The sequence below is a fragment of the Salmo trutta genome, chromosome 9 (genome assembly GCF_901001165.1).
Source record: "Salmo trutta chromosome 9, fSalTru1.1, whole genome shotgun sequence".
NCBI lineage: Eukaryota > Metazoa > Chordata > Actinopteri > Salmoniformes > Salmonidae > Salmo > Salmo trutta.
The window spans coordinates 4,119,115-4,142,623 of record NC_042965.1 but is presented as its reverse complement, the minus strand read 5'-3'; the positions used below and the strand labels follow the sequence as shown (position 1 = coordinate 4,142,623).

General features: G+C 47.1%; 1 protein-coding gene across 5 annotated transcripts in view; it reads left to right on the top strand.

Annotated features, from left to right (window-relative positions):
• arb2a (ARB2 cotranscriptional regulator A) overlaps positions 1-23,509 on the top strand; it is a 198,225-nt gene that overhangs the window by 108,078 nt on the left and 66,638 nt on the right. For all 5 annotated transcript variants that reach the window (XM_029762143.1, XM_029762144.1, XM_029762146.1 and 2 more), the window contains exon 9: positions 18,644-18,760. In XM_029762143.1, coding sequence (XP_029618003.1) covers positions 18,644-18,760 — 117 coding nt within the window. The remainder of the gene's footprint in view (positions 1-18,643; positions 18,761-23,509) is intronic.

Below are 23,509 nucleotides of genomic sequence, written 5' to 3'. Positions count from 1 at the left end.
CCCTCCTTCTCCTTCTAGTTACCTCTTTCCCTCCTCCTCCTTCTAGTTACCTCTTCTCCCTCCTCCTCCTTCTAGTTACCTCTTCACCCTCCTCCTCCTTCTAGTTACCTCTTCTCCCTCCTCCTCCTTCTAGTTACCTCTTCACCCTCTCCCTCCTTCTCCTTCTAGTTACCTCTTCACCCTCTCCCTCCTCCTCCTTCTAGTTACCTCTTCACCCTCTCCCTCCTCCTCTCCTTCTAGTTACCTCTTCACCCTCTCCCTCCTTCTCCTTCTAGTTACCTCTTCACCCCTCTCCCTCCTCCTCCTTCTAGTTACCTCTTCACCCTCCTCTTCTAGTTACCTCTTCACCCTCTCCCCTCCTCCCTTCTAGTTACCTCTTCACCCTCTCCCTCCTTCTCCTTCTAGTTACCTCTTCACCCTCTCCCTCCTCCTCCTTCTAGTTACCTCTTCACCCTCTCCCTCCTTCTCCTTCTAGTTACCTCTTCACCCTCTCCCTCCTCCTCCTTCTAGTTACCTCTTCACCCTCTCCCTCCTTCTCTACCTTTATCTTCTCATCTAATGGTGTGTTCAAGCCAATATACTTAATGCACAAAATATACACATATTCATTGGCAGGCGCACACGCACATACACACACACTCACTCTTCCTCCATTTGAGCCCCACCACACATACAGTACCTGGGTCCCAGAGTATTATCAGCTTCCAGCTAAAATCGAACAGCTTCCACCCCTCCCCTCACCTCCCTTCCAGCCCCCTCCTTCCCTCCATCATCCTCACCCTCTATTTCAACCCTCGCTTTCTAACAATGTGGTGGAGGAGAGAAATACTTTTTTTTTTTTTTTTTTTACCCGGATTCTCCTGTCTTTGCCATGTTTTTTTTTTTTTCTGTCTCCACACCTTTCTCTCCACCTCTCCCTCCTTTTCTCTCCGTCTCTTCTCAGGTTGAACTCACCGCTGGTGGCGTAGACAGAGCCAAAGTCTTTCTATGCTCTCTTTTTATGTGTACCTGCAAGGTGTCAGAGGGCAACACACACACACACACACATATACACACACACACACTGCTCAGGGTGGTCAGGCTGGCGTGGTCTGTGTGTGTGTAGCAGCAGTGGTGGCGGCGTCGGCAGTGGCTAGACTCCCATGCTGCATCTTTCTTTGTTCTGCTTTCCTAGCTGAGCCCGTCGCTTTGTCTCTCTCTCTCTCTCCCTCGCTCCGCCTCAGAGGTGAACTCTCCCTCTACCACACTGCCTGAGCCCGACCTCCTCTTTCTCTCTCTCTCTCTCTCTCTCTCTCTCTCGCTCTCCCCTCTTACTCTCTGCCCTTTTCCCTCCGACTAGTCCTCATTTCCCTCCATCTGGACTGTGAGTGTAACAGTATGTAGTTAGCGATCTGTGTTGTCTTTTAGGTACTTAGGACAGTGGAAGGGTAGACTGCAGAGAGAAGATGGAGGGGTGAGAATGAGCAGAGACAACAGATCGCTCAGACAAATAGCCTGTCTAACGTCTCGCCTTTATCCTAGCATTTTCTATTGGGAATACTACCAATTTCAGTGAACCGGAATAGCCACACTGCCATTTAAATACACACCATTGAAAAAGTAAATGGAAGGAAATTGGCCTGGCCCGGTCTTGCAGGTATTGCTCGACGATATCTAAACGTGAGCGATACGATAGATTTTACCCGCGACTCACAGCTGGCTGAAATAGTAACACAGTAAAATAGTAAAAAGTACAACAGACAAAATAAGTAGTTGAAAAACAGATTTCGGGGGGAGAAGAGGCAGATCCCGGTACAAATGTCTGTGACTCAGGGTTGACTCTGCAGCCCTCTCCCAATGTCTCTCTCTCTCTCTTCTCTACCTCCCTCTTCCCCTCCCTCCCTCGCCTCTCCGCCTGCCTTTCTCTCGCCGTCTCTCTCCATGCCTCTGTGCATTCTACGTTTATTGTAGAGCCTGAACTTTTGAAATTCCAGGTTGACTTTTCCCCCTGTATGTTTCTTGGTAGAGGCAACGTGCACACTTTTCACATGCGCTCACAGGGGATGATACTGTCAAGGTAAAGACAGAATATCATACAAGGAAGCTGTCCACAAGTCCGTCTGGCAGTGTGTTCAAATTGTGCTATGCTGTTGTTGTGGTGGTATTATATGCGACGCCGCACCACCCAATACATCAGGGGCCGTGTTTGAATTCTTTACGACATTTCTTTTGCGGTGGTATGTTTAAGTTATGTACCTGCGGTAAAACATATTTAATTTTTAAGTCCGGAAAGCGGACACTGAAAAGAGATGAACTGTTTTATGTGCCATTTTAAGGTTTTATGTGCTGTGAAATATGATGGGGTTGAGAAGCAGCCGAGAGGGAAGGAAAGAAATTAAAGAGAGAGGGAGAGAGAACCTCTGCGTCTTTGCCTCCTGGCCTGGAACAGCCTTTGATGTCATAGCTAGCTCGGAGCTGAATGCGGAACTCACCGAGGTGCGGGCCTTGTTTCACGGTGGGAATCTGAGGCTACGCACGGCACTGTCCGTCCCAGGGAAGGGAGAAAAAAAACACACGGACGCAAACACACTCGCACGTAACCAAGCCACAATGTGTGTGTAATAGAGGAGTGTGAAGTGAGGGGGTGGTGAGATGCACAGAGAAAGAGAATCAGACCGACCTGGACCTTTTGCTCTCTTCTTCTTCTCTTTATAGCGTGAGCGTCGCTACGTGCCTCTGTGTTCGTGTGGGTTTATGACTATATGATAGCAGGCTCAAGACTGTGTGCGCCTAGAGATGATTTGAAGTGTGTCTTTAATTGCACGTGTATGGCACCCTGTGTGTGAGCACATACCTGTGTGTTAGTGTGTACTTTTGCGTGTGCTTGTGTCTTTGCAGGTGCGTTTCTGTGTGTTTGGCTTGTCTTGCATATGTGATTGTGTGGGGCCTGTGTAAATGTCCATTCCTCCTGGCTTGTGGCAGTTATTAATGTGTGTGTGTGTGTGTGCGTGTGAGATTGAATCAGTGGTCAGGCCACGCTGGCTTTAGTTATTCAGCCTGTGTCTCTGTGCCTTCTGTATTCAGCTCTTCCTATTAGACGCCTTCACACTCCACCATTCCTCTGGACTCGCTGACATCGGCTTTCATGCATGGCCTGCTACTCCCTCTCTGCCTCGCCTGCCCACATTCTCGCTCTCTCTCCTCTCTCTCTCTCTCTCTCTCAAGCTGCCTGCCTGCCTGGAACATTAAAAACATCTTGGCTGTGTCAAAAATCTTCTAATACCCCCCCACCCCCACCCGTTCCTCACCACCCTCAACACTTACTCTACCCCCCCCCCCACAAGCCTATCAGATGTGATGCCACATCCCCTGTGACTCAAACCTCTTCACTCTTCTCTCGCTCTCCACCCATCCCTCCTTCCCTCTCTCTTTTTCTATGTTCAGGGAGATGGTAACTTGATTTGGTCTCATTTCTCTTTGATGAAAACACTAGGGGGCACTGCCTGTCCTTTGTTACCTCTCTCTCCCCATTGCAGGTCTGGATAACTGTGTGTGTGTGTGTGTGTGTGTGTGTGTGTGTGTGTGTGTGTGTGTGTGTGTGGTTAAGGGCGGTTCTCTCGTGTTTGCCGTAGATCAGAATTCACTAATAATACAATTGTCGTTAGGTCTGTGGTACGGACGCTAGAAGTGGTGTACAGGTGCATTCTGTGTCTGGTCTGACGCTGAACCCTGGCTAGATGGTGTACAGGTGCATTCTGTGTCTGGTCTGATGCTGAACCCTGGCTAGATGGTGTACAGGTGCATTCTGTGTCTGGTCTGATGCTGAACCCTGGCTAGATGGTGTACAGGTGCATTCTGTGTCTGGTCTGACGCTGAACCCTGGCTAGATGGTGTACAGGTGCATTCTGTGTCTGGTCTGACGCTGAACCCTGGCTAGATGGTGTACAGGTGCATTCTGTGTCTGGTCTGACGCTGAACCCTGGCTAGATGGTGTACAGGTGCATTCTGTGTCTGGTCTGACGCTGAACCCTGGCTAGATGGTGTACAGGTGCATTCTGTGTCTGGTCTGATGCTGAATCCTGGCTCTGAGGTTAATGAAAGGGGCTGGAACAGCGGAGAGGAAGGAAAGAAGAGGACAGGGGGACAGCCAGTCCACAGACACTTAGGTTCACCTTCAGCCCTCAGAGGCCACTCTCAGTGACAGGCTCTCATTCCCCTCTCCATCCCCAGGTGTCCATCTCTGTCCCCTGGGTGACACTGTGGGTGACACTGGGTGTCTGTTTGGTGGTCACCGTGCACACAGAGCTGGCCAGGTCATTAGCAGAGAAAGAGAGAGGCCCGTTAGGCCCGAGGCTAGCGTTACCGCCTGGAACCTGGGTCAGGGCAGGGCAGCTAGCCGAGCCCAGAGAGGAGCACTCCCAAAGAGCACAGAGAGTACAGGCCTTTGTGTTCACTTAGCTAGTTTATCACAATCTATTGAGAAATACCCCACCTGATCTGGCTGTGTGGTGGATATGCATGCATATACTATATATAATTACTGTATGGATTTGATTGATATCTTATTTGTACATTTTTGGGACATGGCTGTTTTTGTGGCAGATGGTATCAGTGAATTATTGATTTTGGTGGAGTTCTTTTAGGGGGGGTGGAGAAATCAGAAAATATTCCTGATTGGGTTAATTGGGACACATGGTCCAGGCGCTGTATGGAGGTGGCTGAGTATATTGTGCAGATGTGTCAAACCCAGCACGGAACAAAGAAGTACGGCACAAACTGCCACGAAGCAGTCTCTCACATCACTGTTCTGAAAAGAGTAAACACACACATGCGCATCCTGGAAATGACAAGATAATCACCACATTCAAACTTACCTTCAGCACTGTTTGACTGTCTTCCTCGGAGAGACAAACTAATAAATAAAGTATTTTCTTTTCAAACGTCCTCCACCGGTGAAGCCCCTAATTACCATAATCTTACAAAGAGCTGACAGAGCTTTAATAGTTAAAAAGGTAATTTGACTGGAAGTGGAGTTTTTTTGGGGGGGGGAAGGGTCACTGGTGTCCCCCCCCCCCCCCCCCCCCCGTTTAAGGGTTTATCCCTCGTTCTTTAGAGAACTTCTTCTTTACGTGATTGAGTGACACGGTCCTTTTCCCAAATAGCATCTTCGGTAATGAGAAATAATTGACTCACTAATAAAAAAAAAGGGTTTGTGAAATCCACAAACCCCTACTACTGTAATCTTCTCTGGCATTTGGAACAGGATTGACGCGGCTCGTCCTAGCTTCAGGCCAGAGCACTTTGATTTAATTGCATTTTTGATAAGATGGATATAGTTTGGGTCAGAATGCCCCCCCCCACACTCCTCTTTCTTATAGCTTTTATTGTAATCAACAACAGCGGTGCTTTTAAAAGTAGAACAACTAGTTATACTATTTGTTGCACTCTCTTGAGATATATCTTAGTATCATTACTAAAATAGGTGGTGAAGATTTGGTGTTTTATATCCAAGGCTATATGTGGCAGTCTTTCGGGTGTGTCTTAGTTAACTGTCTGCATGACATCAAAGCTTTACATTGAAGCAATTGTGTTTCTGTATCATGAGATAATAGTTTTAGCAATCAGATTTGAATTAAGTGCGAATAAACGAGAACAAAAGTTGCATTTGTGTTCATCAATTTCAAGCATTTTGTTGTGGCAAAGCAACGATCAAAGTGTTTTAATTATTATCGTTATTATTATTTCAACGTTTAGAAGAGGGAATAATGTTACACTTCTGATCTCGCCTTGCACATTTTACTATATGAACTTTGATTAAAAAGGAAAATGTAATAAATAAATGATAAATAATATGGTCAAAATCATTTCATAGTCCAGTTTTTCATTAATTTTGATAATGGCTCCTGGATCCGGTTAATTTCCCCTTGAAACAGGTAGCGTGAGAACCTTCTCTTCTTTCATTTAAAACTTAGCTGTTTGACTTTCATTTAGATCAAGGCACTATTTCTATGTTCTATTCAAAATGTTCAGACGGGGAAAGTAATGTATACGTCTAAAAATACCAACTATTTTTACCCAGTATATTATCGTAGTTGATACCAATGAAATAGTGGGTTCCGAAAATATTGGCACCCTTGATAAAGATGAGCGAAAAAGACCGTATCAAATAATTTTCACAAATACTGAGCCATATTGTATGCTCCAAAATTGTTATTTTATACTCAGGAAAGCGATTTCTGTATAAAAAGTCATGTTTTTTTTGTTTGTTTTTTCAAAAAGAAAAGGGTCAAAATTATTGGCACCCCTGTTTTCAATACCTTTCCATACATCACTTTACGAGGATAACGGCACTGAACATTTTTCTGAAATGTTTTATGAGATTGGAAAACGAATTAAGCGTTTGTTTGTGGATTTTGATGTGTGCTCGGGGTCATTGTCTTGCTGGATGATCTTGTGGTCATGTGGAATAGAACTGTCTGGCCACGCACACCAGGAGTAGTGGGTTTGGCATTGAAATGAGAATGCATAAGCAGAAAAGAACCCCATACCTGCTGTCAAATATGTGAGTGTATCTTTGATGTTATGGGGCTATTTTGCTTCCACTGGTCCTGGGGCCCTTGTTAAGATCAACGGCATCGTTAACTTTACCCAGTACCAGGACATTTTAGCCCAAAACTTGGTTGCCTCTAAATCTTGGCCGCAAGTGGATCTTCCAGCAAGACAAAAGCACACATCAAAATCCACAAAGAAATGGTTAACTGACCGTGAAATCAACATTTTGCGTTGGCCATCTCAGTCTCCAGACTTGAACCCCATTGAAAACCTGTAGTTTGAATTGAAGAGGGTAGTCCATAAGAGCAGACAAAGCATTTCAAGGATCTGGAAAGATTCTGAATGGCGGAATGGTCTAAGACCCCTCCCAATGTGGTCTCCAGTCTCATTAAACAGTTTAGATAAAGGCTCAGTGCCGTTATCCTTGCAAGGTATTGAAAAGATGCCAATAATTTAAATTTAATTTCGGACCAAAACTGTATATATTTGAGTTTTTTTGTTTTGCCGATTTGTATGCTTTCCTCTTAATAATAGTAACAACTTTTTTCTCTTAGATTGGCAATATAGGGGTGGTGGACTAAACTTTCTTTAGGATGGGACAATTGAGAAGTTTTACTTTGTGGGACAATTGTACTTCTAGCAGTCTTACAGCATATTTGTAACATTCTCTCTCTATATATCTCTCTCTATTCTCTATCTCTCTCTATTCTTTATCTCTCGCTCGCTCTCTCTCTCTCTCTATTCTCTATTAACTCTCACCCTCTCTCTCTCCCTCCCTCCATGTCTCACCACTCAGTCTCTCACGCCAGTTAAAAGATGGCTGGTGGCTATGGGAAGTTAATTTCAGATTGTTATATATTTTAATTAATTTCAGTTGGCTCTCTCCAGCTCACTATCCCTCCTTGGAGGACAGGGGGTTCACCGAGTCACTTTTGGGGGGGGCTGCGGACTCCCTGCCCCTGGGCTGAGGAGGCGAGCGTGTCTGAAGGAACGGCTGATAACTGAAGGGAGGAAGAAGTCTTTTGTCACAATCGTTAGCACTTTTTTTTATTCTCCTCCTTTTCCTTTTTTTCCCCCTCTCCATTTGAGCCATGTCTCAGAAATGGGTCGAGTGCCCCTGAAAGTTTCAACAGAACCCCTCCCCTGAGAGTCCAACGCAGAGAGCCCTTTAGGGGGGTGTCACACAAACACACACTTACCTTACCCTTAGGCGGTTAAGCGCATTAGGCCAGTAACCGAAAGTAACCGAACTCCTCACTGGTTAGGAGCGACACTGTCTGAGGTGAAATATAGTTTATTAAAACAGTTTATAAACTCATGAGCTTATAGTTTGGGACACTTGTGTACTGACAGTTGATAGTGATAGTGTTTATTTCAGTCACAACATGCTGCAGCTCTCTCTTGTGAAGGGTGCAGCACAGTGTGTGAGTGGAGATGGACATGGCTGCAGCAGCATTGCCGCGTTGTGGATATTTAACACATTAGCTTTGGCAGAGTTGTGTGGTATGAAAACACACTGATTTCCTAAGTGGCAATCATATCAGCCTCGCCGTGAGAGAGGCAGCAGAGAGCAAACATCTGTGTGCGTGCGTGCTTGTGTGTGCGTCACTGGTAACAGACTTGCCCGTGTCTGTCTGTCTGTCTGACTGTCTGTGTGTGTGTGTGTGTGTGTGTGTGTGTGAGGGTGACCCTATTTCCCTCCCTGGGTTCAAGAGGCCCTGGGTTCTCCTACATGTCACTATTACCCAGAGTTATGACACCAAGGTACCTACCTCTCTCTCCCCTGCCTCCCTCCCTCCTCCTCTACCTTCATCCATCCATCCTGCTCTCCAGCCGGGAGTCAACCATCCGAAACGATGTTAAAACAGGGTCATCCCCCGCGTGCACTTAAAGGGTGTCAGTTTAACCTGCTCTGAAATACTTACGGCTATTATTGTATCTTATAAATCATTAAGAAAGTTTAATTATACGAAAATTTCATGGAGGAAATGTGCAAGATGACACATGGGAAGGATAATTTAATGGGCCAGCAAGTCCCAGCGCTGTGAGAGAAAATATTGAGGTTAGGTTTCTATTTTACTGCACTGCCGTAGGGTGTGGAGACAGAGTTAGAGAGACAGTGAGGCCTCGTCAATATCCACAGCGTGTTAAAATAACTTTTCATTTCACTCTTTCGAACAGGAGGCTATTCTTACTCCCAGCCAGTCAATTTGGGAGCGATGAAGATGTTGTCATTGTACCTTGGCTCGGAATCACTTTTCTTAAGTAAGATATATCCTAATTAAAGTTAGACTTTAATTAGCTACACCCGGGCTGTAATTTCACTTTGTTAAAAAAAAAGGCCTCATAATTAGAAATTCATGTTAGGAGGAATTCTGAAGGCCTTTACACTCGTACCCGTATACGGGTTTAAAATGGCCGATTTTGGAACGGAGCTGCACCTAAATTGGAACTCAGTGGCCGTACAGTATCATGCTATACATGACGTCAGAGCACAGGGCCTCCGCTTTCACAGCTCTGTAGGGGTTTTGACTGACAGCTGTCCTGAACTTGAGCACTGCGCGCAACAAGAACCTGCCCCATCCCTCTCGCTGTTTGGGTACATTTTGCAAATGTTTTGTTGCCTGAGTGAGGGAAATGCTGTAAATGAAGACGTCTCGATCTATTGTGAAAGATGAGACGTTGAGGATTTATAATAAATACCACTTTGATGTCGTATAAGCACTTCACATTTCCATATCATAAAACTCATGTCATACACAGTATCAGTGTTTATGATCCCCACGTTTGATGTACAGTTGGAAGATGACATGGCGTCACACCCTGGGTCGTTCTGAACAGAATGAGCCTATGTTTGTTTATTGTGAAGAACATTTGCCCCGGAACACACACCTAAATGCACTCAGGACTCCTTTCTATGCACACCAAAATTACGATATTTTTCTCCGAATTACCCTGTGAAAGCCCAACACTGTAAGATCCCATTTTTTGAACGTAGCTAGTCATGTTGGGAATAGAACAAGCTTTCATATGACGCCCACCTGACCCAGATTGCGATTTATAATGGTCAGTTTTGGGGGTTTGAGTAAACAACAAAAAAACATCTACGAGTGTACTTGCTTTAGTTCCTCAACGGCGCAGCCAGGAGAGCTCAAAATAGCACCTTATAGTTGAAGACTCTTCTTTGAGTCCACAATAGTTTATTAAAATGACTTAGTCCTCTCACTCAAACCCTTTTTTTTTTTTTTGCACCTCTCCCACATTTTCCAGGGATAGTTTTATCATGTTTCTGAATGTATCCAGAGTGTTTTCAGATTTCGTGATCAACAAATGCGGCTGAAAAGTCGACTAAATGTCAAATGCACATCAAATCAAGTGTAAAGTTTGTACTCAGTCTTGTCAGGTGAGCTGTTGTGTCCTCAATTTTGGACTAATCATTTCCCCACAATCTCCTAAACTGTTCCCTTTCAATTGCTACCACGCTTATGCTTTTCATACGTCTTCTATAAGAAACATTTCAATTTAGCCTTTTCCATGTAGGCCAATTCCCATGAGTGTTAGAGGGTTCATTGATGTTCCTAAACACATACATAAATCGAAGAGTTAAGTTGATAATGTTATATATTACTAATAAACTACAAAATGGGAACATAATTCTCTGTGCTACGTCGCTAGGCGTTTTAGTTTTTTCGAACGTGGTTATTGTACAATAATAGATCCGCTTCACGACAGTGGAACATCTGCTGATTAAGTTGTTATCATACCTGTGCAGATGTTTAATAGGACGTTCATTGAATGCGGGCTGATAAATAAGGAGACCTGAAAATCCCTGAAAATGTCCTGTTTTGTTGTTGTTTGGGTTCTAAGTAATACATGAAATGTGCTTAGTCTCTTTAATCACAGGTCTGTCAATCCAACAGCGATTTCAATTGAGTCAATTGAGTGCGTTCTGTTAAGGACTTTGTGGAACTATTACCTAATACGTCAATATGGAGATGGAAGAGCAACTACTATTATTATTTAGGAATTATAGAAGATGTATTTATTCAGCCAGATTTCTACAGCGATGAAGAGGGATAGTGACGGCAGATTGAAAGTGTGCGTGTTAGACACACACGTGCCCCCACTCAAACACACACACACACACACACACACAGCTGCCTCTCCTCCACCAAGGGTGTGTGTCATTAGGAGCAAACAGCCATGACCAGCTGCTCAGATTGTCTTTGCCACGTTTTCTCAGCGTGGATGCACTTTACCTGACACACACACACACACACGCACACACACACCAAACGAGTCTACACACACGCTCACACACACACCAAACGAGTGTACACACAGGTACGCGAACACACTGAGAGCTACAAAGCGGCTTGTAAGCAAAAGATACCATTGTTTCCACTGATCAGGGGTTTCCTTGCACTAGCGCACCATTGTGTACGAACACTCCCTGCCCATGAGCAGAACATAACCCTCCCTTCCCATCCTATCTACCCCTCTCCCTCCCTCATCCATCCTCCCCTCCTTTTTTTCCTCTTGTTTTCCGCGGGCACATGCAGGGCGATGTGCCCGCGACCGCTGCGTTTCCTGTCACGCTGCTCCTTATCCTCTGCCTTTTGTTTCCAAGAGGCGGTCGCCATTTTGGGGAACTGCTGTGTCAGTAAATATTTACTGGGCTTCCCTTTCCTGCCGGCCCCCGCTGACGTGTGTGTGGAGAGTCCCCCTCCCCCCCACCCGCTCCATGTCCGGCACTGTCACTCACCAACGCCTGCGATACACCCCTGGACCCCGCTCCCCTCGCCCCCAGTCTCCACCAACCCTCCCCCAACCCCTGCACGTGGCGGCCTATTCTGCCTGAGGAAATGGAGGAGGAAGTTATTGCGGCACTCTCCCGGTCGGTCCGACGGTCGGTCACTCTCCTCTTCAGCTCTCTTAAATCACGCCAACGCCAGGGTTCACTAAATGGAGGGCCAGGCGAGTAATGGCCCTAAATGCATGTGACCCTAGTGCTTTTTTGACCTTTGCACGGCTGCACGTACAGATGCACGCTCGCACCCACACATACACACACACACACTCCCACTTGCTCCCCGTGGCCCTGTGGCCTCTTGTTGGAGAGGGCTTCCTTCCTGCCGTGAAGACAAAGGATGTCAGTGAGCTGAGAGGACCTGAGTGGACCTGGGGGCCCAGGGCCCAGGGCCATCAAAGCAGGGGAAAGCCCTCAAGTTGTCTCTTCCTGTAGAGGGTGTCAGAGCCTGGGGCCATCTGCCTGTGTTTTCACAGCCAGGCCAGGGGTGACAACCAGGAGGCCCCAGGGCTGACCCGGGCCCCCCCCGACCCAGTCATAGGACCGCCATCACCCCCCTCGTACACCCCCCCCACACACACACACACACACTTGGGGTCAGGCCAGTTCAGGGAGGTCAGCACATTGCGGCTCAGCGCGGCTCTGGACAGCTTTCTGTTTCACCTCACAGGCTGTCAGTAGAGGAAACCGACCAAAACTACCAGCTCCCAGCCAGTCCTCTAACTGTTCTAGCTGTCACCTCTACAGTGCTTCAGTGTTCTGTCCCGTCTAATCCAGACTGGGATTATCAAGTTGCCAGTGTTTGATTATGGCTCTAATGTCTCCAGCTCCCCTCATTGATTTATGTAAAATCTGCCTGGGGTTGTCACAACACAAGTCAGGGTTTATGTTTGTTTGGCCAGCAGCGACTTCGCAAAAGCCTACAGGCTGTGCGCGTGTGTGTGTGTGTGTGTGTGTGTGTGTGTGTGTGTGTGTGTGATTGAATGAGTGTTTGCGTGCGCATTTCTCTTTGTAAGTTTGTGTGTTTGTGCAATCCTCTCCCTCACTGGCAGGAGTTGGACAGTTAATCAATCAAATATTTAAGCAGCACTCCAGCGCTTCGTGAGTAGTCCTAGATTATCCCCCACTGTTGGCAGCAGTTTGAGCGCATTAGGCCCTCGATCGGGTGGCAAACAACACAACCATCTCCACAGACCCAGGGTGCTTCTCTCTCTCTCTCTCCCTCCTCTGTCTCGCTCGGCCCTCCAAGACTCCATCCGCTCTCCCTGGTAATTGTAGCCGTTCGCTAGCTTGATGATTTGGTCGTGAGCGGCGCTCCTTTTAAAAGGCCTCGTTTATTTCCCCTTCTCTCGATATCTCTCATATCCTTCCCCAGCCCTGTCTGCCCCAGCCCCCCCCTGGGGAAGTCCATTGTGGATTACCATTCAGTTTTCACCCAATTATCCACTGGGTTTTCTCTGCCTTTGACACGTAATTATCAAAGCCCTAAATAATTGTCTTTATTATTGGCGGTGTTTAGATGGAGGCTGTGGCGCCGGTGCTAGCATCGTGGAGAAGGAGAGAGTGGAACGGGAGAGTATTTATCTCGGCGAGAGATGGCTTTGCGTGCGGTTAAATGCAGCCTCGTCTGTTATTTCAACCCGACATCCGACGCCTCTCATCCTGATAAATAAACATGATTAATACCTTGTTTTTATTTCTCCCTTCTTCTTCTTCTTCGTGTTTCTGTCCCGCTCAAGAAGCAGCTTAAAACGTTAAACGCTGTATTTTACTGTAGAGGGCATGTGAGAGGTCAGGGAGTGGGGGCGAGGAGGAGGTTGGGGCGGCTGGAGGAACGGATTGTCAGAAACGGTCGTGGAGATTGTCAGAAACTGGATTTAGTGGACATCTGTTGGCCAAGTGGGTCAGAATTTGACAGTTTTTAAAGGCCTTTTAGCCTCTTCGTCTGTGTATAATATGACATTGCTGTGACGAATTCAAGTCACGGGGAGTATTGGCAAGTATGTGAGGGAGTTCTTCTAGTGGAAAGAGAAGGGTGGGTTGTTGATGTGCTCTTGCCTTTTGACCCTACTTGCCTTGTCTGTGTGTTTTGGGATGCAGTCATGGCCTTCGTCTTACACGGTCGGCAAATGTTGCCACTTCCTGTCTTAATACACGTAACAGCACAGCTGCAGTCTTTGTTAGCCGTCCACATCCACCTTCTGTGGGTCCTCTCCTTCTCTCTCTCTTTACCCCCCTTCCCCCATTCTCCTGTTCCCCACCCCGTCTGGTTGCATCCAGATGCTGTGGTGTGAATGGAAAGGGCACGAGTGAGATAGTGAATGTCTCAACATCTGTCTGTTGGTTTAGTGCAACAAGTATTTCCACATGTTTCTCGTACTGTCGAGGACTGAAGAAAACAGCTGTCCTGAATCCTCTCCTCTCTGCATGGAAGAAGAGCTGGAAGTCTGCTCAAGGCATTTTCAAGTATTGTGATGGCAGTATCATGTTATGGGTATGCTTGTCACCTGCAGGAACCGGGGAATTTTCAGGATCAAAAGAAATATGAAAGGAGCAAAGCCCAGATAGAATTTCTGCCTCAGTCTTCTGAATGCGTAACCCTGGGATACACACATTGTAATGCCAAGAGGTGTAGAGTGTTCCTGAATGGTTCAGCCTTAGTCCTCACTTAAATCTGCTTGAAAATCAGATATTGAAGATATTGCTGTCCATCGATAACCACGGTTACAGCCACAGTTTTCATGCGAGGCAAGTCATACCGTATAAAAAAACCACGACAGCTGTGGTGGAAACAATTTTATAAACGGCAACAGATCATTTGTTTGTTCGACATGGTGGGATCTTATCGTGTCGGTAAAATGAATTATGTGAGAAATGGAGGTGGAAATATTGATATCATATCAGAGTAAACTGGTGTGTGGTCCTCCCACCACGACTCCGGAAATCCATGCAGTTTATTAGGCTACAGATGACATAAGTTACGATGAACTTCACAGGGTGGTGAGTGTGCAAGGTGATGAGTTTGATGCTCCTTTCGATAAATATCTAGGGTCTTATTCTGGTGACATGATGGTCGATGCTTGGCTGCCGTTATTCACAAATATTTGTTCTCTCTCTTATCCATAACAATCTCATATAGACCAGACTACCCGCGCAGTCTACCCGCACTGGATCTGCCAGCTGTTGGCTAGAGCGCACGTGCCAAGACCACAGTAGGCACGTTTGATATTTAAGGCGACGGTTTTGGTGACAAAACTATCGGTGGAGTTGAAAATGCGACGGAAACACATTTAACTGTAGATACCCATAGACTTCCAGTCATTGCGCTAACGCTAGTTAGCATTGGCTAGTTAGCATTGGCTTGCAAAACTACCTCTAACTTCCTCCATGCTCGACACAGAGACATACATTTTTTTGTATCCACAAGGTCGTCTGACTCTGGTGAAGTAGACAAAGGGATTCATTGCCAAAACCCAAAGCATCCCTTTATGCGAAAAAGTACATTTTGTGTTCGCTACGTCATCAAGCACTGATTTTTATCAGTTTGGTGGAAGCACACCACTGGTGGAATTTTAGAATATTTGCGTGATAATCTTTCGCCAATTGGATGGAAACCTATCTATCTACACTGACAATCCAACACACACACACACACACACACACACACACACACACACGCATATTGATGCCACACACACTCACAGTGACACACTTACACACATCACATACGCTGCTGCTACTCTGTATATTATATATCCTGATTGTATAGTCACTTTTACCCCTGCCCACATGTTCAAACTGTATTACCTCAATTACCTCAACTACCTCCTTCCCTGCACATTGATTTGGTACTGGTACTCCTTGTATATAGCCTCGTTAGTGTTTCTATTGTGTTACTACACCTGTTGTATTTGGCGCCTGTGACCAATAAAATTGGATTTGATCTAGTGACTCAAAACTAAATTTACTGAGCTTGAGCCGTTTTGACAAAAACAATGGATATGTTGCCCTAAGAGTTGTGCAATTTAGTAGAATCTTATTCAAAATGTTTAACAACAGTAATGGCCGCCAAATGTACTTCCTCCCAGTATTAACTCTGGGGTCTGTAGGCATACGCACTCAAGACATCTTCCTTTTTTTATATTTCATTCATTTGATTTCCTTTCGTCATCTTTCTTTCACTTTGAAATGTGAAGTAGGTTTTATACATGGCTAAGAAAAAAATAGAATGTAATTCATTTGTGGACATCCTTTTTAGACAGTTAAATGTGAAGACTGCAAGGGTGTGTGGACTTCCACTAGGCACTGTAACTGCTAGCCTAGCTATGGGCCATAGGCTAGCCCACCCAAGCATTGAACAGCTTCCTTGCTCACCGTTTAGGCTAGATATACCCTAAGCCCTATCTCTATGTGTATGACAATAGTATGTCGCTAACCACACTCCTGAGGCTTGGTTAGCCCTTAACCACCAGTCTAACTAACCACTTAGCCCCAGCATGTATAGCATAGGACTTGTTTTTACCATTTCTACTGTTGTTTTACTGTTTTTTTCTCTTGAAGTACCGTGTGAACATGAGAGAGTTGAAGAGTCTGATAGATCTCCCTGTCTGGCCAGAGTGTCTCTTCTTTCTTTCTCTCTCTCTCTCTCTCTCTCTCTCTCTCGCTCTCTCTCGCTCTCTCGCGCTCTCGCTCTCTCGCTCTCTCGCTCTCTCTCTCTCGGCATCAGACAACCTCTGGTTCTCTCTCTCTCTCTCTCTCTCTCTCTCTCTCGGCATCAGACAACCTCTGGTTCTCTCTCTCTCTCTCTCTCTCTCTCTCTCTCTCTCTCTCTCTCTCGGCATCAGACAACCTCTGGTTCTCTCTCTCTCTCTCTCTCTCTCTCTCTCTCTCTCTCTCTCTCTCTCTCGGCATCAGACAACCTCTGGTTCTCTCTCTCTCTCGGCATCAGACAGCCTCTGGTTCTCTCTCACACATAAGGAGGTGATAAACTGAATTATTGGGCTGTTGATTTAGATGCAGTGGGATTTGCCATTCATATCATTGTAGATATGCTACTTAGAGTTGCAAAGGGCTACCAGTTCTCACAGTCTCACTTCAGAATTTGACGTTCATCCATGCTTCTCAAACATCAAATGTATAAGTTGTTACTAACGTCAAATTTCAAAGTGTTTAAGGCCTTAACTCCAAATGGTTAAGTTAAGATTTGGGATAGGCTTAAAACAAAAATATCGGAAACAACTTTCTACCGCTGGATTCGAACTTGCGCCGTTACCTTCGAGTAGGGAACCTAACAGCGTTCACTGTTGCACCTAGTGGCCGGTTTCCACGAATACTGACGTGTGTCACGGATGACTGGTGACCAAACTGGTGGCAGTTGTGAAAAAAGTAAATAGGTGGGAGAGTTCATTGATAATAATGCCTTTGTTGATTAGATGATTTTTTTCATTCATTTGGCAATTTTCTCTTGAACCATACGGTCTATCTACTAGAAACTCATGGACAAAATAGACACAGATATAAGAAATGAACTTTTTAAAAGTTATTCAAATATAAATGACCAAAATGACAGAAGATTCTGGTTATAGGGTAGCTTCGCAACCCTTATACACACTTTATTTGAATATGTCTGCTTTAATAGTTGAAGAAATATGAGCACGAATACAGAGTCCGAGGTATTCTCTCTCTCTCTCTCTCTCTCTCTCTCTCTCTCTCTCTCTCTCTTTCTCTTTCTCTTTCTCTTTCTCTTTCTCTTTCTCTTTCTCTTTCTCTTTCTCTTTCTCTTTCTCTTTCTCTTTCTCTTTCTCTTTCTCTTTCTCTTTCTCTTTCTCTTTCTCTTTCTCTTTCTCTTTCTCTCTCTCTCTCTCTTTCTCTCTCTCTCTCTCTCTCTCTCTCTCTCTCTCTTTTCGAAAAGTGTAGAATCACAGGCAGATCTGTGGAGCCCGGTGTTTTGACTGTGTTGGTAAAGTCATGTGCTTCGTGTTTTCCATGGGCACTGCACTGTCTCCAGTCTCCTGGCCTCTTGGAGAACCCTATACTCAGGGATTAGCCCTTTTGGCTAGCACTAGAACAAACTGGCCCTTGACTGACACCTCCGGTTTTAAAAGGTTGACTTTGCTGCTCCCTCGGGCCCTGTTCTGCCAGAGGAAAGATTTGCAAGCTTTTTGTGTGTGTATGTCGTCTGTGTGTATGTGTGAACTAGCTTAAATGTGATAATGTGGATCTGCTTCTGCAAGTGCATGCTCCTATCTGTGTATGTGTGCGTGAGTGTTCGTGCTCCGTGTGTGTGTGTAAACGTGCGCACGTGCGTGCGTGTGTGCGTCTACCGTGTGTCTGTAAAGCCTCTCCGTCCTGGTGAAGATGCTCCTGAAGAAGGCTTATCAGCTGGATGATATATTTGTCCTTAATAGAGTCAATTTATCTCTATACACTCTCACTTTAATTCCACTGGCCTACCAGGATTTATTCAAATACAGCCCACAGTCACTTTGATGTACAGCCAGCCGCAGCTGTAGGCAGCTGGACTAAATACACCCGGTTAAAGCGATTGTTAACCTATTGTTACCAGCCCTGTTCTCTATTCTTCCCGGGTTGATCTTAAGGGAACCTGTTAAAGGTGGTTGTGTGCGGCTACTACTACTCCTGTGGGTGGAGGGGCTATTGTAGTATGCCGTGGTATATAACGAGCCCTTTGTGAGACATTTTCCTTCCGAAGCTGACATTCAGGAGGGAATAGGTCGGCGAGTGCGGACGACTGTGATATTAGAATGGGACAGGTTTTTTTTGTGGGGTGGGGGGACTTTCACATGTACGTGACAAGGACACAGAGGATTGTGGATACGGACCCACGTCTGTGTACTGGTACCACCTACACTCACTTCTGAGCAGGTCACTAATAATGAATAGGGCCTGTGTTCCACTACTAGGACCGTAATCTCTGGTAGTAAAATCTAGCGTAATTTGGTCAGCAAATGCAAAGTCTCCATCCTCACAAAACTAAACTCAGCCAAAGAGTCATTGATACTGTTACTATTGATACACAGCTGTTCCAACACTGCCGGGTACATCGACAGGGTGGGCAGCACCAAGGTGCTTGAAGCTTGCTTCTCTGAAGTGTTAATCTCTCTCTCTCTCTCTCATTCCTTCTCTCTCTCTCTCATTCCTTCTCTCTCTCTCTCATTCCTCTCTCTCTCTCTCTCATTCCTTCTCTCATTGTCTCTCTCTCTCTCTCTCTCTCTCATTCCTTCTCTCATTGTCTCTCTCTCTCTCTTTCCTTCTCCTTCCCTCTCTCTCTCTCCCTCTCAGTTGATTCAGAGAGAGGCTCAGGTGAAGAACAGGGTGTGTGCCGTGGCGATGACCGACTCAATCCACAACATCTGGCACCAGGACGCCAGCAAGAGCATCCAGGAGTGGCTGCAGCAGGTGAGATGACACACACACACACACACACACACACACACACACACACACACACCAATGGGAAATCTACCTAATGCCCTCACTTTCAGTGGCTGGACCACAGTGGAAACAAGAGGCAATGTGTAGCCTCAAGGCTTCCATTATTCTTAGATTCCCTATTTCCTACAACCAAATACATAATAATGATTTGCTAGGAGAGAGCAGACCAGAGCACAGGCTACTGTCACGTCACATGTCCAGCTACAAGCCAATAGTTTGCTTGTTTTCCCTGAATCTCTCCAGCCCCCACCCCCACCCTCCTGGTCTTTCTTCTTTGTGCAGGACGGATGTCAATGAATAAGCCAGACGGTTGGCCTTCTCCAGTCTGTCTGTGTCTGTGTTTGCGTGGGTCGCTTCATTTTCGCTCTCGCCCTTTCTGGCGTGACCTCTGCGCCGTAGACAGCACCTGGGCTCACTCAGTATGCACATACAGATGAGAGACACAGCCACCTCCAGAACTACAGGGGAGCCAAAGATGCAAATGTCACACCCCCGCGCACGCACTTACGCGCACACACACACACATACACATACACACCTCACCATCACACTGGCCAGTTCATCGCATATGTTACCTTTTTCTGAATCCTCTTTTTTCTTCTTCTTAATATTCTGTCTTTCTTCCTGTCTTTTTTTCTCTGTGTGTGTGTGTGTGTGTGTGTGTGTGTGTGTGTGTGTGTGTGTGTGTGTGTGTGTGTGTGTGTGTGTTTTGGTGCGTATGTGTCCCTTAGTTGAGTGTTGGTCGGAAGTTTCGGTCTTCAAGGTTGAGTTGGCCTTCTTGCTAGATTTCCTCTTTCTGATTAATTTGGAGGAATGGCAGAGACGGCGCATAATTGGACCTTTAAGTGGTTTCTATTTGTGATGATTACCCAGAACAATAAATCTCTCAACTTTCTAGCTCTAGCCCCCATGTAGGAGAGAGAGAGGAGAGAATTCACTCGCTTTTCGTTAACCCTTACCGCTCCTTCCAGAACTCTGGCAGGGAAACACGTGGGCCTGCTTAAACAAAGGGCTTCCGCTTAGAAAGGGCAGGTGGACTAGCATGTAACTACTGAATCAGTTGGGCTTGGAGGCTGAGACGCGCGCACACATGGCCGCTCTCTGACAGACCGCATGCTGCCTGAGTGGTGTCTGGGAAGCTGCTGGTTTAACAACAAAGGTCAGTGTGGGGTTTTGATTCAGTCCTAAGTGTAATTGCTCCTAGTAATTAAAGTAGAGGCTGTGGCCCTTCCATCTACAGTAGTCAGTCACTGAGAGCCAGGCCACAGTCTCTTTGTGTTTCTGTTGGAAGTGCCACTCCTCCGTGTTTTTCTCCTCTCTCTCCTGGTGTTCGACTCGGCATGATCGCGTGCGCACACACACACACACACACACACACACACACACACACACACCCTGCAGGGCCTCTGTGGTGGCTATACTTCAATCAGGTGACCTTACAATACAGCAAGATCCCAAACATATCTCTATCTCTCGCTCTCGCTCTCGCACACACACACAGACACACACACACACACACACAGACACACACACACACACACGTCCTCTATATTTATATCTGGAGCATTATTCAGGTTCAGTGGCAGCTCCCCCCGGTGTAGCGCAGTCTGGGCTGCCCTCCCAGCAAGTAAGTGTGTGTGTGTGTGTGTGTGTGTGTGTGTGTGTGTGTGTGTGTGTGTGTGTGTGTGTGTGTGTTAGAGCAGCACCCCTGGCGGCGTGGCGCTCCGCTCCTGTCGGACAGTGGTAATTCCCTCCCCCTGGGGGTCATGGGGTTAGGGATGAGGGGAGGGAAGAGAGGAGCAGAGAGAGGGATTTAGAGATCAGCGCGCGCTGGGACAGGCGACATAGAGCTAATGGGTCAGACGACGGGCAGATGACGTCACACAGCAGAGAGAGGTAGAGAGAGCGCTCGATAGAAGCCTTCAATTATAGTGTGCCCACAGAGGCAGAGAGAAAAGGGGGCAGGGAGGGAGGGAGGGAGGGAGGGAGGGAGGGAGGGAGGGAGGGAAAGCTCAAATAGAGAAAAACAAGAGGACATCCTTCTAGGAAGGACAGTTGGGAAGGGAATGAGAAACGGAGGGAATGCAGGTAGAGGTAGGGAGATGTAGCGCTGGACAGAGATAGATGAGGAACAGAGAGAACAGGACAGAGAGAGAGGTGGATGGTGTCCCCCTGGCAGCCTGTCACAGCCCAAGGTGACTCCTGTCACTGTGGTGGCCACGCACGCACAGCACAGCACAGCACAGCCATGAATAAACTGTCGTAATCCACTGAGATTACACACACAGTAGTGGGAGCTGGCCCACAGGGAGGGAGGAAGAGCAAAAGAGAAAGGGAGGGTCACAGGCACTAAAGTGATGTCAGAGTAGGGGCGATTGGGGGGGCCTGAGACGTTTTGAAGTGTCCGTCTGCGTGACGGGCTACGGAGTTGGGAGGGGAAGGTGGTAGAGTGGACGTGGCGGACAACGCGTGGTCATGTCGATCCAGGATCAGTCGTGTGTGTGTTTGCGCGTGCGTTAAGGTGGGCGGGGAACCTACAGGCTTTGATATTGTCAGCTCTTCCTCCAGCCGTATTGTAGGCTACTGGCCTCAGCACTGTTAGCCATGTCTTAGATGCTGGAGCAGCAGCGTTAGGTAGACACACACACACACACACACACAGAGCAGGTGGCTTATTATAGGCCTGATGGGGAGGCTGAGGAGTGTCGCACAGGTAGGATCTATTTTCGCCGGGACACCTGTCTGCCGTTTACTCCCTCAAAGCATTATAGTGCACCATTACGAGCGCTGTTAGCATCCCGCTAAGCCCCAGCCGCCACCGGCTTCCGCCGCACGGCCCCAAAGGGATTGTGGGACTCGGGATCCAGATGTTTCAGATGAATAATGAAGACGGGACTGAATGAGTTCATTTGTAAAACGCTGCGGCGTGCGCGCGCGCCTTCCCTGTTCCGTTCCTTTTTAAAATGCGAACACACACAGTACAGCCACACAGAGAGAAAGGCGAGCACGTTTCTCTCACACATTAACTTACAGGATGTAAATCAGTGTTGTTGTATCCCTGCCTGGTTCCATCTGTCACTGACTGTATTACATGCTGCTTGCTCTGGATGTTGACTCTGGCTCGTATCGTCTTTCATTTGACACGTATTCCCCCTTTCAAACCCTACCTGGAGCGGGGCACAAACATACACACACACACACACACACACACGCACACCAGGGTGACCTGTTTATGTTCGTGGCGTCTCACTCAGTTCAGCGGTGCCATTGATCGCCGCCCCGGCTTGAAGCAATGAGAATAATCACGTCTGAGAGAGATTCCGATGTGCCTTCCTTTTGTCAACTTCCCATCCTCTAATCCCATGCAGCGGGTTAGCCTTTCTCTGACAGTTGCTCTCGCTGCTCCCTCAACGCTGGGGTTTGCCTTGGCAAACCTATTGAAACGCCGGCCCCTGCTCCTCCATTGGCGGGGAGCGGGAGGGCTGTCTTTGAAATGGCTCCCCTCGCTCACAGCGCAGCACAGCTGACGTCTTCTTCTTCCAGACGGAATGAATTAGGGAGATACAATGAGACACTTGATGTACCAGTCAAGGAGCCCTGCCTGCCTGCCTGCCTGCCTGCCTGCCTGCCTGCCTGCCTGCCTGCCTGCCTGCCTGCCTGCCTGCCTGCCCTGCCTGCCTGCCTGCCTGCCTGCCTGCCTGCCTGCCTGCCTGCCTTGCCTGCCTGCCTGCCTTGCCTGCCTTGCCTGCCTTGCCTGCCTGCCTTGCCTGCCTGCCTTGCCTGCCTGCCTTGCCTGCCTGCCTTGCCTGCCTGCCTTGCCTGCCTGCCTGCCTGCACTCCCTCCAAAGAGCACAACTAGGGCAAAGCTCGGCATCTAAAAATACAACAATGCACGCCTGTTTTCCAAGATGGCACACACACACACACAGCCCTTCTATCTTCCCCACACTGCTCACTCCTAGCACACTCGATTGACAGGATGAAGGGGAAACGAGGGGAAGGAGAAGAACTCCAATGCTGTGACATGGAGGATTTGCTAACATTCCCTTGTTTAGTTGGGTTTGTTTGATAGGTTGGAACGTGGATGTGTGCTGACACTTATAGCTACATCCTTTTCTCTCCATACTTCCTCATCAGGTGCATTTGTGTATTTGTTAATAATTCTCCCGCAGACATGAATAAGGTGGATTGATTCGGACTACTTGTGCGTTACGGAAGTTCCTCGAACTGACAGACCCTCCATTGAATTTACATTGAGTTGTTCAAAATAACTCTCTCACACATGATTTTACCTCCATACCTCACAGCACCACAAATGAGATCATCGTGTGTGTGTGTGTGTATGTGTGTGTGTGTGTGTGTGTGTGAATCCTCCCCTAAAGTTGTTGTCATAGAGAAGAAGCCGAAAATAGAGTGTTGTAGGCTGCAGCTGCGGAAGATGCGTACGGTAGTATATCAATCTGAAAGGGGCCTGCCCCGGATGTGTCGAAGACAACAGAGAGAAAACGAAGGGCCGACCGAGTGGGGGGGCCTCTTCACCACATTCGTCTCAATCTTGCAGAAGTACGCATGCACACACGGTCTCTTTCTTTCTCGCTCTGTCTCTCACACACACACACACACTCACTGTCTCTCTCTCTCTCGCTCTCTTTCTCGCTCTTACACCCCCGGGAGTGTCCAGATGACGCAGGTGGGTGACCCCTGGGTGGGGGG